The sequence below is a fragment of the Pogoniulus pusillus genome, chromosome 12, assembly GCF_015220805.1.
Source record: "Pogoniulus pusillus isolate bPogPus1 chromosome 12, bPogPus1.pri, whole genome shotgun sequence".
NCBI lineage: Eukaryota > Metazoa > Chordata > Aves > Piciformes > Lybiidae > Pogoniulus > Pogoniulus pusillus.
Window position 1 is genome coordinate 30191147 of NC_087275.1, and position 16065 is coordinate 30207211.

Genomic DNA, 16065 nt, shown 5'->3' on the forward strand with positions numbered 1-16065 from the left:
GACTCCTCCAAGCTGAAGAGCCTCAGCTCCCTCATTCTCTCCTCATAAGAGAGATGTTCCACTCCATCATCTTTGTGGCTCTGTGGTGGACTCTCTCAAGCAGTTGTACATCCCTCTTGAACTGGGGGGCCCAGAACTGAACACAGTACTCCCGATGTGACCTCACCAGGGCAGAGTAGAGGGGCAGGAGAACCTCTCTTGACATGTGTAATTTTCAATACTACTTCAAATTATGGTTTTGGTTGGTTGTTTGTTTGTTTTAATCCCATGGAATCCCAGCATGCTCATGACTGTTTTATGGACATTTCAGTCACCTTTCAATTGAAACTCTCAGAAACATAAGAATGCAAAACATTTCCCCTTCTGCAGTGGGACAGAAGTCTAATGTGTCTACCCAGAGATATTGTGCAGTGGTTGTGTTGAAGCAGAAAGTCCATCTTGAATATGTGCCTGCTTCTAATTACAAGAGGGCATCATGACACAGAGGAAGTCTGTCTTCTGGGTCATTGATCTAAACACACTTCTTTTGCTTCTGAACTGGTGCTGGTTGTGACTAGAGGACTTTGACACTCGCCTGTAAAATGAAGTGTCTGTATTTCCTTTGCCAGCCCTTCTCTGCCTGCCCACATCACTGCTTGATCAGCCTCCCTCAGGCTCACTTTTCCCTAGTGGGCACATGCAGGGTGGATGGAGTTCAAAACCTTTTAATTGCTAATTCAGCAAATGAGTTTGGGTGAGGAATAACAGTTTAGCAGTGGGGTGACTTGAATGAAATAAATCATCATGCCTAATAGATCTGGTGAGGATGAGTCCCGTGGTGAGATCTGCTGAGCTCACCAGAACCTGAGGAAGGAACTGAGCCAGTGTGGCCAGCAGGTCAAGGGAGGTGACTCACCCCTTTAATTCCCCCCTCTACTCCGCTCTGCTGAGACCTCACCTGGAGTCCTGCATCCAGCTCTGGAGCCCCTGGGACAAGAGGGATGTGGAGATGCTGAAGTGTGTCCAGAGCAGGGCCGGGAGGATGCTCAAAGGGCTGCAGCAGCTCTGCTGTGAGCACAGCCTGAAAGAGTTGGGGCTGTGCAGGCTGGAGAACAGGAGGCTTCCAGGTGACCTTCTTGTGGCCTTCCAGTATCTGAAGGGAGCCTACAAAAAAGCTGGGAAGGGACTTTTTAGGCTGTCAGGGAGTCACAGGACTGAGGGGAATGGAGCAAAGCTGGAGGTGGGGAGAGTGAGGCTGGAGGTGAGGAGAAATTTGTTGAGCAGGAGAGTGGTGAGAGGCTGGAATGGGTTGAGGCCCCATGGCTGGAGGTGTTTAAGGCCGGGCTGGCTGAGGCTGTGGGCAGCCTGCTCTAGGGTAGGGTGCCCCTGGGCATGGCAGGGGGGTTGGCAATGGCTGATCCTTGTGGTCCCTTCCAACCCTGACTGATTCTATGATGCTATGATCTGTTTCTTGCTTGGGAATTTTTTTTCCTCTTTCAGCACAACAAAAAGAAGTTCACCTAAGTGGTATTGTCACAAATTAAAACAAACAAATGGCAGAAACCTCTGTGTGAACAATTTATTTTTAGTTCATTTGTTCAGAATTGAGTAATCCCTGAGATGAGGCATTGTGAGTCAGGTTCTTCCTTGTAAATGGTAGTAAAATGTTGCCAGTTACAAGTTCCTGTAGAGGAAAATAGTGGAACAGATTGCTGTTTTGAAATGAGTGTGGTAGAGATGAGAACAAAATAAGTTTCTGAAAGAAAGAGTAACCTTTTAAAGGTCTTCCCAGGCATGTTTTGAGTAAGAAAATTAAGAATTGCCTTCATAATTGAATCTCTATCTCTAGTGCAGCATATGCAGAGTCTCATAGTCTCGGTGCCTTATTCTTAGACTCCTACAACTACAGAATAGTTTGGGTTGGAAGGGACCTCCAAAGGTCATCTAGTGCAAGCCCCCTGTAGTCAGCAGAGCCATCCTCCACTAGATCAGGTTGCTCAGGGCGTTTTTTGAGCATGGCCATGAAGATCTCCAGGGATGGGTCCTCAGCTACCTCCATGCAACCTGTTGCAGTGTTCTAGCACCCTCATGCTAAAGAACTTGTTCCTAACATCCAATCTAAGTATTCTCTTCTCTCATTTCAAACTATTGCCTCTTGTCCTGTCACTGCAAGCCTTTGCAAGTCCCTCTGCAGCCTTCTTGCAGGCCCCCTTCTCGTACTAGAAGGCTGCTATAAGGTCTCCCTGGAAACTTCTTCTCCATACTGAACAAGTCCAGCTCCCTCAGCCTGTCCTTGTAGCAGACATGTTCCAACCCCCTGATCATTTTCATGGCCCTGCTCTGAACCTGTTCCATCAGGTTCATGTCCTTCCTGTGTTGAGGGCTGCAGAGCTGGATGCAGTACTCCAGGTGAGGTCTCAGCAGAGCAGACCCAAGTGTCAGAATCAGCTCTCTCCATCTGCTGGCCACGATGTTTTTGATGCAACTCAGGATGCCATTTGCCTTCTGGGCTGCAAGTATACACTTGGCTCATGTCCAGCTTCTTACTCATTCATAGTATTTAATTTATGCTGGGACATACACTTAACTCATCCTGACAAATGCTTGTTTCCCAGTCTCTTCTGCCCTCTCTTGGGACATTGTCCATCCATACTGGTAAAAATCTATCTGTTTTTTATATAAAAAGAAAATCCAATATGATTTTATGTCTAGAATAACTGAAGTTGGGTGTGACTCTTGATCATTTCACTTTGAGCCCTCTTGCTCAAAGCAGACACAGCTTCAGAGTTACATTTGGTATCTCAGGCCATGTGCAGTCAAGTGCTGGGTGGAGATTGAAAAAGTTCCCTGCCCCAGTGCTTGATCAGTGCTGTGACACCTTTCCCCCCCCCCCTTCAGATTGAAGAGAAATTTGCCGTACTACAGGCTGGGGATAGAGTGGCTGAGAGCAGCCAGGAGGAAAGTGACCTGGGGGTACTGGTAGATAGTAGCTGAAGATGAGCCAGCAGTGTGCCTAGGTGGCCAAGAGAGCCAATGGCATCTTGGCCTGGATCAGGAGCAGTGTGGCCAGTAGGATGAGGGAGGATATTCTGCCCCTGTACTCAGCACTGGTCAGGCCACACCTTGAGTCCTGTGTCCAGTTGTGGGTTCCTTGGTTCAAGAGAGATCTGGGATAGTGGAACATGTCCAGAGAAGGCAGGCAAAGCTGGTGAGGGGCCTGGAGCACAGCCTTGTGAGGAGAGGCTGAGGGAGCTGGGGGTGTGCAGCCTGGAGAAGAGGAGGCTCAGGGGTGATCTCACTGCTGTCTACAGCTACCTGAAGGGAGGCTGTAGCCAGGTGGGGTTGATCTCTTCTGCCACGCACCCAGCAACAGAACAAGGGGACACAGTTTCAGGTTGTGCTGAGAGAGGTCTAGGCTGGATGTTAGGAGGAAGTTGTTGGCAGAGAGAGTGATTTGCCATTGAATGGGCTGCCCAGGGAGGTGGTGGAGTCACTGTCCCTGGAAGTGTTGAAGCCAAGCCTGGCTGGGCACTTAGTGCCATGGTCTGGTTGATTGACTGGGGCTGGGTGCTAGGTTGGCCTGGATGCTCTTGGAGGTCTCTTCCAACCTGCTTGATTCTATGATTCTATGATCCTCTGCTCAGTGTGCTTTTGACATGAGCTTTTGAGAAGATGCTCTCCTCTTCCAAATAAGTAAATGCCTGTTAAGGAGCTGTGGATAGCAATTATTTTCTGTCTTTGTCTGGTCTTCTCCTCACTGAACAGACCCAAATGTCTGAGCTTGTTGTTCTGTGTCATATGCTTCAGTCTCCTAGCCACATGTGTGGCACTTGAAGTTTTGGGTATTTTTAATATTGATATCTATTAAAAACTATAATCAGATGTCTGTTGGTTGTAGCATAGTTGGCAAACAGATGAAGCAGACACTCTAACAAGCCTGCCTTTGTTCTGTGATTTCTATCATTTATTCCAGGGAAAGTGTGAAAACCTCTCTCAAAGGATAGGGACTAAAAGAGACCTATTGTATAAATCCACACAGAATTCAGAGAATGCAAAACAGCAAGTCCTCTGTGGGAGTTCATCCTGTGTTATTAGTGCAGACAAAATGAGGCAATTAAAGCATTTCTGTTGAGCTGCTGCTTCTTTCAAATGCTTTCATTGCTCAGGAAGACTGAAATCTAGAAACCCTTTGGGAAAAGATCATATTTGGGTCTATTATACTGCATTAGTCTCATCAACCGCTTGGTTTTCCAAGAAGTTTTTGTTTCAGCTCTTGAAGAGGGTTTCTGTTCTGGCAAAAACATTAATTGTGGATTGTCTCAGTTTAAGTTCTGTGCATCTTTTTTCCTCCTCAAGGGTGATGCAGATGGTGACAAGCACCTGGATATCCATGCTGCTTCAAATGAAGAGCAGGCTCGGAAGTAGAACACCACGTCATTGGCACTGAACAGGTAGAGGATGAAAGCTGACAATCCTGTGTGGCTTTAACAGCAAAATGACCTGGGAAAGCTGAGTATTTGAAAGTTTGACTTGCAGTTATCTTCTTCAGATTGATGAAGTAGAGGGAAAGTCAGGTTTTAATTTTTTACTCTTTACAGAACGTTAGGGATTGGAAGAGACTTCCAAAGATCATCTAGACCAACCCCCCAGCCAGAGCAGGGTCATTTAGAGTAGGTCACACAGGAACGCATGCAGGTGGGTTTGGAATGTCTCCAGAGAAGGAAACTCCACAGCCTCTCTGGGCAGCCTGTTCCAGAGCTCTGGCACACTCACAGTGAAAAAGTTTTTGCTTATGTTCACGTGGAACCTCCTCTGCTCCAGCTTGCACCCATTGTCCCTTGACCTATCATTGGACATCCCTGAGCAGAGCCTGAATCTGTCCTCTGACACTGCCCTGCACATCTTTATCAATATGAATGAGGTCACCTCTCAGGCTCCTTCTCTCCAAGCTCAAGAGCCCCAACTCCCTCAGCCTTTCCTCGTAACAGAGATGTTCTACTCCCTTCAATCTGAGGAATGGAGCACCTCTCCTTTGAGGATAGGCTGAGAGAGTTGGGATTGTTCTGTCTGGAGAAGAGAAGGGTGTTGGGGGGGAAGCATACTGCAGCCTTTCAGTGCTTAAATGGGGCTTTTGAGAAGAGCCTGTTGCAACAGGACAAGAGGTAATGTTTTCAAACTAAAGGAGGGTGGATTTAGACTAGGTACCAGACAGTGGTGAAACACTGGAATAGGTTGCCCAGATGTGTCTCATCCTTGTAAACAGGTAAGGTCAGGCTTGACTGGGCTCTGAGCTATCTGATTGGGTTGAAGATGTCCTTGCTTATTTCAGAGAGGTTGGACTAGATGGTCTCCAGAGGTCTTTTTCAACCCAGAACATTCTATGTTTGTAATGAAATGCAATTGGACATAATTTAATGCAAAATAGCAGATGCTGGCTGCCCTGTCAGCAGTTGCTGAAGGCTGTCTTCTCTGAACATGGTGGCTTATCTTTCCCTATATTATTTTCAAGGAGGACTTCCATTGTTCATCAGAAAGCAATCCTAGACTCACAGAGACTCCTGATTATTTTCATATGCAATGTCCTGTTGACCAGGGAAAATTATCTTCTTTTTCTTGACAACTGTGTAAAGAAAGTCCTGATATAGAAAACTGCACCATTTTTTTTCTCCCATGTGTTATCACCAGTCAGAAATGTTTGCAGATGTGGTGGAATGCACACATCTGCTGAGGGACAGCATTTCACTGTTTCATCACCAGCTTAAAGCAAAGCTATCTTCTGATGTTCTGTTTTCCTTAACGTATTTTCAGTTGAGATTTAACAAGACCAGGTGCTGGGTGCTGCACTTTGGTCACAACAACCCCAAGCAACACTACAGGGTTGGGGCAGAGTGGCTGGAAAGCAGTCTGGTGGAAAAGGATCTGGGGGTGCTGATGGACACCTGGCTGAACATGAGCCAGCAGAGTGCCCAGGTGGCCCAGAAGGCTGATGGCTTCCTGGTCTGGATCAAACCCAGTGTGGCCAGCAGGAGTAGGGCAGTGATGGTGCCCCTGTACTCAGCCCTGGTGAGGCTACAGCTTGAGCACTGGCTTCAGTTCTGGGTGCCACAGCACAGAAAAGACATTGAGGTGCTGGAGAGTGTCCAGAGAAGAGAAACAAAGCTGGGGAGAGGTTTAGAGTGCGTCATAAGAGGAGCAGCTGAGGATGTTCAGTCTGGAGAAGAGAAGGCTGAGGGGAGATTTTACTGCTCTCTGCGGCTACCTGAAAGGAGGTTGGAGTGAGGCTGCTGTTGGTCTCTTTGCCCAAGTAGCCTGCAACAGGATTAGAGGCAATGGGTTTGTGTTGTGCCAGGAGAGGTTTAGGTTAGACATTAGGAAAAACTTCTTTAGTGAGAGAGTGGTGAAGGGTTGTAAGTTGTAACAGGCTGCTTATGGAGGTGCTGGAGTCACCATCCCTGAAGGTGTTCAAGAAGCTGTAGATGTGGTGATTCAGGATATAATTTAGTGGTCATGGCAGTTGGGTTACAGTTGGACTCTGTGATCTTAAAGGTCTTTTCCAGCCTTAATGATTCTATTCTATTGTAATTGCTATAGCTAATTCTCACCAAGGCAACAAGGCACTTTGGCTGGCTGCTTTACTTGGATACATCCGTTTTTCCTTGAGACAGATGAATGTAAAGTCTTAAAGAATACATATTTTCCCAGCATTGTATGAAACAGCCACTTAAATACAATTAAAACAAACAAAGAACAAATTTGCTTTGAGTAATGATAGCCAAGAGGAAAAAAAACCCCTCTAAAATTCACTAAAATAATGTGTTTAGTGTGAACTAGGACAGAGCTACTAGAGGGTAAAAAGCCAGGAAAAATGAACTTTTTGTGTATTTGGGGCACTGTCTAAATCTTAAGGTTCATTCCAAACAGAAACCTGTCAGTAGCTTATGTTTTCTGTTAGCATCTCATGCTGTGTGAGCATCGTTTCTGATAGGTCATTACTCACATTTTAAAATGCTGGTGCTCTTTGCTTAAGGTATGTTTTAATTTTAGGCAGGGGTGGGTGGAAGGAGGGGAACAAAAGCTGTGAGGAAGACATCCTAAAGCTATCCAGACCCTTTGTGCATAAGATTTTAGTTACCAATACAGTCGTGCTATGTAAGTAAGCTTTGAGGAAAAGCTAACTAACAGCTGCTGTCTGATTTGCACTCTGGCTTGGACCAGCAATGGTGTGAGCCGCAGGAGTAGGGCAGGGATTGTCCCCCTGTGCTCGGCACTGGTGAGGCCACACCTTGAGTGCTGTGTTCAGTTTTGGGCACCTCAATACAAGGAGATAGTGGTGAGAAGAGTGACTAAGCTGGTGAAGTGCCTAGAGAATGAGAATGATGAAGAGCAGCTGAGGGAACTGGGAATGCTTAGTGTGAGGAAGAGGAAGCTGAGAGGAGACCTTATCACCCTCTACAACTATTTGAAAGGACAACAGAGAAAGGTAGGTGCTTGGCTCTTCTCACAGGTAATTAGTGATAGAACAAGAGAGAATGGCCTAAAGCTGCACCAGGATGGGCTTAGGTTATTAGGAAACATTTTTTCCCTGCGAGAGTGGTCAAGCATTGGAGCAGGCTGCTCAGGGACGTAGTGGAGTTACCGTCCCTGGATGTGTTTAAAGGTCATTCAGATGTGGTGCTTAGCAATATGTTTTAGTGGCGACCTTCCTAGAGTGGGGTTAATGGTTGGACCTGCTGATCTCAAGGATATTTTCCAACCTGAATGATTTTATAGTCTACTGTCTGTCTTTTTAGTGAGTGAAGATAATTGCTTAGGTGTTTAACGTGCCTGGATGCTGTTGGTGTTGAAATCTGCTTGCTTTCTCACAGGATGTTTCTAGAGGAGATAACTAAATGAAACTAGTTGCTAAAGTTTTTGACCTAGAGTAACCAGGTGGTGGAAATTCAATCCAGTCTCCATTTCCAGCTGTTCTGTGGGGGTGGCAATTTATTACTTCTGCCTGAAATCAAATCCAATTAATGCCAGATGTGCTGTTGGATCTGGGTGATTCCAAAGGTTGGAGAAGAGGTATTTGTTTATTGTGAATGAGATCAGTGCTGAAGACTTCACTGTATTTTCAACTGCTGACGATCTGGTTACTAAAATAAATACAGTCTCATTTTTCTCAGCAATATTTGCCACAGCATAAGTCTCTTGAGCTGTTGAGTGGTCAGCCAAGGACAAAATCTTTTTGAGCTGCAGACTTGAATATCCTTCTTCATTCCAAAACCCAGCATCGTTGCACCTCCTTTATTACAGTATGTTTGTCATCAATGTTTATGTGCAAACTACAGCTCGAACCACATCCCACTGTGGGAGAAGCAAGCTTTAATTTTATCCAGCTGTCGAGCTGAGCAGTTGCATGGAAGTGACATGGCTTTGTGTTTTTCCATGAGGACAGCTGCAGCACGTTTCATTTTCACTCTGTTCAGGTTCTAAGCTTATGTAATTCCTCTCCTTTGAGTAAAATTACCCTAGCTTGACACCAGAGTATGTGAGATTGTGAAATAAGAAGGCATTTGATGGGAATTAAGAAGAATACTTGTGAAGAAAATTGATTTCACAGAATGTTAGGGATTGGAAGGGATGTCAAAAGTTCATTCAATCTAACCTCCCAGCCAGAGCAGGAGCACCTAGAGCAGGTCACACAGGAACACATCCAGGCAGGTCTTCAGTATCTTCAGAAAGGAGACTTCACAACCCCCCTGGTCAGCCTGTTCCAGCATTCTGTCACCCTCACAGGGAAAAAACTTTTCCATGGAACTTCCTATGCCTCAGCTTGCACCCCTTGCCCCTTGTCCTGTCCTTGGGCATCACCAAGCAGAGTCTGACTTCATCCTCTTGGCACTCTCCCTTTACAACTTTATCAATATGAATGAGGTCACCCCTCAGACTCCTCTTCTTGAAGCTAGATAAGAGAGCCCCAGCTCCCTCAGTCTCTCCTTGTAAGGAAGATGTTCCATTCTCTTAACCATCTTTGTGGCTCTGTACTGGACTCTTCCAAGCAGTTCCTGAGATGCTTCTTGAACTGAGGGGCTTAGAGCTGGCCACAGTATTCCAGATGTGGCCTCCCCAGGGCAGAGTAGAGGGGGAGGAGGATCTCTTTGAACCTGCTAACCACAGCCCTTCTAATACACCCCAGGATGCTTTCTTGGCCACAAGAGCACATTGCTGGCTCATGGTCAACTTTCATCCACCAGGACCCCCAGATCCTTTCCCCCTTCACTGCTGTCCAGCAAGTCAATCCCCAACCTATACTGGTCCACGGAGTTGTTCTTTTCAGGTGCAAGGCTCTACACTTGCCCTTGTTGGTTTGTTAGGCAGGGTTTCACTTGGTGCTGTGTTTCTGTGAAGTGTTTTTTCAAAGCATCACAGAATATTAGGGGTTGGAAGGGACTTCCAGGGATCAAGTCCAACCCCTCTGCCAAAGGATCACCTTGTTTTTGTTATGTTTACATTCAGTTGAACTATAGGAACTGAGTTTTATAGAGCAGACATAATCATCAGTGCTCTACTGTCAGTAAGATGATGAATTAAATATCTCTGGTATCAAGAATGTCTTCCAAACAGGTTTGGATCAACTTGCCCAGCATCAAAAGGAACAAGTTTGAATTGCACTTTGTCAATGGAAAGAAGAGGCCTCTGATATTTATTTCTGTTTTCTCTCTCCTTCCTTCTCCTCTTTATCCTCTTTCCCCCCCTATTTTGGTTGTAGGTGAATTAAAAAATCTAGATATGAGCAACATTTTCCCAAGAAAAAGAGGAAATCCAGCTGAATCCATTTTGGTTTTGAATGTAACTGATCTGCCTTTTGCCTCAGGAAAGACTGATGGTGTGCTGCTTGGCCTTTTGCTATGGTGTCTGTGAAAGGACAGTACATATTTTGGGTCAGTCTTGAGATCTTGTCCTCAGTTCTGCAGTGGGACTCTGTTTAAAAGTCTGCTGCTGCTTGTCTCATTGTAGGATCAGCATTGCAAGTAGCAAACCTCTGAATCCCTCAGCCTCTTCTTATTATTTATATACAAAATAAAACTCCAGATACACAAAACGGAGCCTGTGTTTGTTTTTCTCTCCTCCTGTCTCCTTGCATGTGACATTTGCACAACCTGCTAAGGGTTCTGGGGATGCTGTTGGCAATGCCTGTGTTTTTTTTAACAGTGAGGAGAAGCTTAACTAGTAACATGATGTTTTTGGCTAACCTTAGCTAATAGAATTACGCCCGAGAACAATTACAATGACTCTTCTTGTGTTTTGTCTGAGTCTCCCCCTCCTTCCTATACAAATCTTCTGCCTCATCAGTGCCAGCAGGAGGTATATAATGAAGCATCTGTGAGTTCCTGTCTAGTAGACGGATGGGAATGGAGCCGGTGATGTTTGTTCTTGTTTTTTGCTTGAGTGCACAGCTCAGTGGGAACCAGAACGTTAGGGTGGTGGGAACCAGCTATAGAATAACTTGGGCTGTTTCCTTATTCCCAGCCAGGGGAGGGGAGGAAATCAACGAGGTGAAATACAAAAGGGTTTCCAGCATTTTGAAATCTTTGCACAATAAATCCCTTTCATCATTTGTTACCATTTCCATGAGTCTCTCTCTTTCTTAGGGCGTGATGCTTCCCAAGTTACTGCAATCCAAAGTAGCTCAGGGCATTTACAGCTGTGTTAGTGAGTTGTAAACGTTTCTGAATTAATCAGTGAATATGAAGGATGGGGGAAGGATGGAAATTAAATGTGTGCTCATAACCATGAAGAAGAGAGAAGAAAATACAAAGCAAGACGGATTCAAAATGCTTTTAGACATCTCTGTTGTTACTTGGTTAGGTATTCCAGCTGAGCACAAACGTAGAGGAAACCAACCAGACCTTGGCAATGCCAACACCACCCTGTGTGGGCATCATAAAATGGGCCAAATCTTTTTAATATAGGCGTAAGGCATGCGGTTGCCTCGGGCAGAAAATCAGTACCTCCCAACGTGTTCCGTGCGTGGGTTTGTGATTGTTTTAGGCTGGCAGAGGTGGATGTTGATTTAGCAAAGGGAGCAGACAGAGTTCTTGCATGGGGTTTGAGGGGGCGGGGGTGTGCTTTTGTTTTACTGCCTTTAAATTGGTCAACCCAGTTCAAACAGGCTTGGGAGGATCAAAGCAGTGTTGTTGTCAGCAGTGGAAGGGGAACTTGGGAATGACCAGGTCGTAGCTGTAACGGCTCTGTTCCACCCTCTTGAAATACAAGCAGAGATTTGTTTCTTCCCTTAAAGAGGAGAGTCCTTCCCTTCTGCATTTTCATGCCCTAGAGAGAATGCTTGCCACTGAGTTAGGAATACAGCTTTAGATGCCTGGGTTTCTTTGGAGCATATGCCACGTTACACTGGCATTTAAGACCAGGATTACTTGGGAACTGAGATATTTGTGCTTTTCTCGTTTTTACTGTTTGAATGTCAGAAAATGTACAGGAGACACTTGGTTAGGTTAGGCTGGACATGAGGAAAAATTCCTTACCCTAAGGGTTGTCAAGCCCTAAAACAAGCAGTGGTGGATTCTTGGTCCCCATAGGGGTTTAAAAACCATGTAGATGTGGTGCCGAGGGATGAGGTTAAGAGTGACCTGGCAGTGCTGGATTAATAGTTGGATTGGATGACCTTCAAAGTCTGTTCCCACCACAATGATTCTGACCATGAAGATGGTCAAAGGGATGGAGCATCTCCTCTAAGGGACAGGCTGCAAGAGTTGGGGCTGTTCAGCCTGGAGAAAAGAAGGCTCTGGGGAGACCTTGGGGCAGCCTTCCAATACCTACAAGAAAGCCAGAAAGGGACTTTTTACAAGGGTTTGTAGTGAAAGAGAATGGATTCAGGCTTGAGGAGAGCAGATTTAGAGTGGAGATTAGGAAGATTCTTTGCAGTGAAGGTGGTGAGACACTGGAACAGGTTGCCCAGGGAGATCATGGATGCCCCCTCCCTGCAGACTTTCAGGGCCAAGTTGGATGAGGCAACCTGGGCTAGTGGAAGGTGTCCCTGCTCATAACAGCAGGGTTAGAACTAGATGATTTTAAGATCCCTTCCAACCTAAACCATTTTATGAATCTTTGCTAGTTTCCATATGTGTGTGTGTGCATGCTTAAAAACTCCTGGGTTAAGTATCACTTAACCCAAATGCTTTTTACTTGGTCACATTGCCATACAGCATATTTACACTGCTGCTTAAAAACTTCCCCAAATGATAGACATCAACACAGGTCACTTTTTTTTTCTAGCAGGAAATAGCTGCCTTTGAGCACCTGCACACACACACCACAAGGAGATGGTTCCAAAATGTGAGCAAGATAGCCTTAACTGAAATCTTTTCCTTATGTCTCTTATCTTTTACAAGTACTGCAAATAAGATGTTTCATGCTACTAAGAGTGCAGGAGATCCTAAAACATTCAGCTCAGCACAGAGTTTCCTATGAGGAGCAGGAGAACAGTTGACCACTGTCTACATAGATATAGATATAATGTACATATCATAAGAAGGACACAGAGCTGTTGGAGCAAGTCTAGAGGAGAGCCACAAAGATGATCCAAGGGCTGGAACACTTCAGCTATGTGAACAGGCTGAGGGAGCTGGGGGTGTTCAGCCTAGAGAAGACTCTGGGGGGACCTCAGAGCTGCTTTAAAGTATGTGATCGTCCAGGAAGGCTGCAGAGGGACCTTCCATAAGGGTGTCTAGGAATAGGACAAGGGAGAATGGTTTGAAGCTGAGGGAGAGTAGGATCTCAGAAAGAAGTTCTTTAATGCAAAGGTGGTGAGACTCTGGAATAAGTTGCCCAGGGGGTTTATGGATGTCTCCTCCCTGGGAGTGTTCAAGGCCAGGTTGGATGAGTCCTTGAGCTGCTGAGTCTAGCTGAGTGTCCCTGCCCATGTCAGGGAGGTTGGAGCAGATGATCTCTCAGGTGTCTTCCAACCTGAGCCATTCTGTGATACACTGATTCATGGAAATGATCTGTACATGAATGTGTTAACTTTTACCAGACTTTGCCTGTGGATATTACAACATAAGATGAAAATGGTCTTTGCCCCACCCAAGTTTCACATCAATGGTTTGGTCATTCTTCCACTCAAAGCCTTTTGTCTTGGTAACTGGGAATCTTTGTGCTCTCATCTCAGCATCTTTGACCATAGTGGCTGTTAGCAGACAGGTTTGGACCAGGTTGCAGTCCTCTCTCCTAGGAACCCAACCTTTCATCTCTTCCATTTGTAGAACTGGAGATCATCATGTTGGCTTATGCAGCCCTTAATGCTGGCATGACAGCTCCTGCAGGCAGTGTGTTAGTTGTGTGAGGAGGAGAAGAGGAGAATCTAGCCTCTCCCTTTGCTGGAAAGTATATCACTAGCCTGGCATGACCCTGTTAGCCCAGGCAAATATGCACAGTCTTGCAACCTTGAATGAAAACACAAGTATTCATTGCAAAAATCAGTGCTCTAACTGCAGAAGGCCTCAGACACAAACTTGTTAGCAGAGGTTGGCAGCTGAAGTGCTTTGGGGCATGTTTCATTGCATCTGACACCTCTGAAGAGCGCTAGAACTGCAGTGCAGCACACTGATACAGAAGGAATGGTATTTTAGACCTGAAGAAAAGAGTGCCCATGTGTGCTGAAGGGGCTTGCTCCTGCTCTGTTGCTTAACCCTGGCAGAAGAATCTGTGTGTGAGCCTATTTGCTTCAGAACAAGGAGCTCCTGCTGCATGTGTTTTTTTTGTTGTTTTGTAAGGATTGTTTCCATCCCTTCCCATAAATACCAAAAGCCAGTTTTATCATAACAAACTGGTATCAACACAGAGCATTTTGGCTCCTCAGGCATGCTGAGGAAGCCTGCATAACTTCCTGCTGGACCTTCCTGGAGGTAGCATCTCAAAGCGGGGTTGGCTGTTGCACCTGGATGACCTGGCAGCTGGTTAGGTCAGTCCCACTGGGGAGACTTTTTGACAGGTACAAAATCTTCCTGTTTACAGAGGAAACCCTTTGATAACAATCATAACTACAAAGCAGAAGTTGTTTAAGAAGGAAAAAAAAGAAGATGTTTCTAACTGTGTAACAACCACCTGGGCTCTGAAGTTTAGACCATAGCTAACTGGTGGGTTTTGACTGTGTATGGTTCTTGAACTGCCTGGTGATGATGTCTGTCTTGAGGTCTCTCTGGAAGCAAGATTGGCATAATGATGTATCTGTGTTGTTTTCTCCTGTTTCACGTCAGTGAAGTTCATTGCAGGCCATCTCTGGTTAAAGACCAGAGTCTGATCTGGGCTTTCATCTTGTCTTGAAGTTTATGGATTCTACCAGAATGCTACTCTCCTGCCACATTTTCAAGCTGGGGTTGCTGGTAGCCATTGTGTTGGTGTTGAAAGCTGGAGAAATCAAAGGTGAGCTCAGGATGTCTCACAGCTGGTTTACCACTCTGCTTCCTCTAATAAAACCTTTCTGCATGGAACGTGGAGTTGCAGGTCCCGCACCAGAGCAAACTCTTGGGCTTTCTTGGCTCCTTCTGGTCTTTTGTTTGTTTCTTTTGGGTGCATTTAAATATGTTAATCTGCCAAGTAACCTGCAAAGCCAGTCAGTCATGGGGCAAGTAAGCTGGAGGCAATGGTCCAATACCAGCCCCAGCTACTCAGAAATCATCCTGGTAAGCTTTGTGGGATCTTCTGGAGAGAGGAAGATAGATCCCAGGTGACTTGCTGCTGTGGGCCTGAGAACAGCTGTGCTCAAACTCAACAATCTCAAGAGTCTTTGTGCCCACCATAAAAACAGCAATTGAGGATGTGGCACTGCCTGGTGTGGGAACCTCTCTGATTGCAGTGTAAACTTTAGTAAAGCTGCACAAGACTCAAGGCTTTAGTTTGATGGAGACCGAAGCAGGATACTCTTTACACATAGAGTGTCTAGATCTTGGTCAGAAATACTAAGCTGAAGTTTGTAGGAGAGCCCCACAAGGTAACAAGATCTGTCTCTTCCTACATGCCTTTGGGAAGAGAGTGCAGCTGGTGTGTCATGGAGGCTGTGGCTGCTGTCCTTTACCACTTGTGTTCATCAGTCCTACTACACAAGGAGGGTGGCTGCAGCTCTGAGAGCACCCTGCAGACAAGCAGTGGAGGGATGTGTTTGAGAACCTCGTCTTGCTTTAGAGGCTTGCTCAAGATGCATTTTAAAGTAACAGAGGAGAATCTTCTTCCCTTACTTCCCTTCTTTGGCCATTACAGTGTGAAGGCCACAGGACCATGCCACCTCCTGTACCAGGATCTTTCACAGTAGGGTATTCTGTCTTCCACTGCATAGAAATCTGTCCAGTCTTAACCTGAAGTACCTTTGCTCAACTCCAGAGTGCAGCACCCGAGCCTTTGAAGAAGTTAATCTATTTCTTCGAGCTGAAAAGGAGCCACATCCAGCACCTGGCCGTGAGGGTGATGCTGAAGCGTGAAGCCAGAAGTCTTTGTGGCTGTATGCACACTCCAGCATACAAGGTCATGGGCAGGCAGCTGTGGAGGCAGCTCTCTTCGCCACAGTTTGAGCCCCTTGCCTTTCTTCTGTTAAAATTAGGGTACAAACCCACGCAGTTTGGGTGCATCAGTGCCTAGGGAAAGAACAGAGATTCGTCCCTTCCCCCCATCCCCTGCCCTAGATTGAGTTCACCAAGGCCCTCTCTGTAAATTTAGCAAGCTTCAGACTCACTTCCTTTGCTAGGGAGACCTGAAAGAGCCATTTCCTGCTTCGTACAGCGCTCTTGTATGTGCTCACTAAGTGCTCATTCACGCTGTGAGTCAGAAAGGTAACCTCCGTTCAAAGCCCTGCGCCGATGCTGCGGCGTCGGAGGGAGGCTGAGGAGTTCTCTTATTCAGCGCAGCAGGCTGAGGTCATCTCTGCCTCACCGAGGAGCTGATCTTCGCTCCTAAAAGCGTTGTTTACCAACTGCCCGGCCTAAAGCAGGCGGGTAAGAGCCCCTAAGACAGCCCAAGGAGCGCGTTTGCAGTCGTGTGCCGGGCTTGACACATTTTCCGTGTCCTGCCAGAGAGCAGGAATGGCATCAGGAGCTG

The 16065-nt window shown here is 46.1% G+C and overlaps 1 protein-coding gene across 1 annotated transcript in view; it reads left to right on the plus strand.

Annotated features, from left to right (window-relative positions):
- The window catches only part of APOO (apolipoprotein O), a 35434-nt gene extending 25371 nt beyond the window's left edge, over nt 1–10063 (plus strand). Inside the window, exons 8-9 of the mRNA XM_064151997.1 lie at nt 4336–4430; nt 9731–10063. Of these exons, the coding sequence (XP_064008067.1) occupies nt 4336–4404 (69 nt within the window). The 3' untranslated portion in view covers nt 4405–4430; nt 9731–10063. The remainder of the gene's footprint in view (nt 1–4335; nt 4431–9730) is intronic.
- Nucleotides 10064–16065: the final 6002 nt, after the last annotated feature.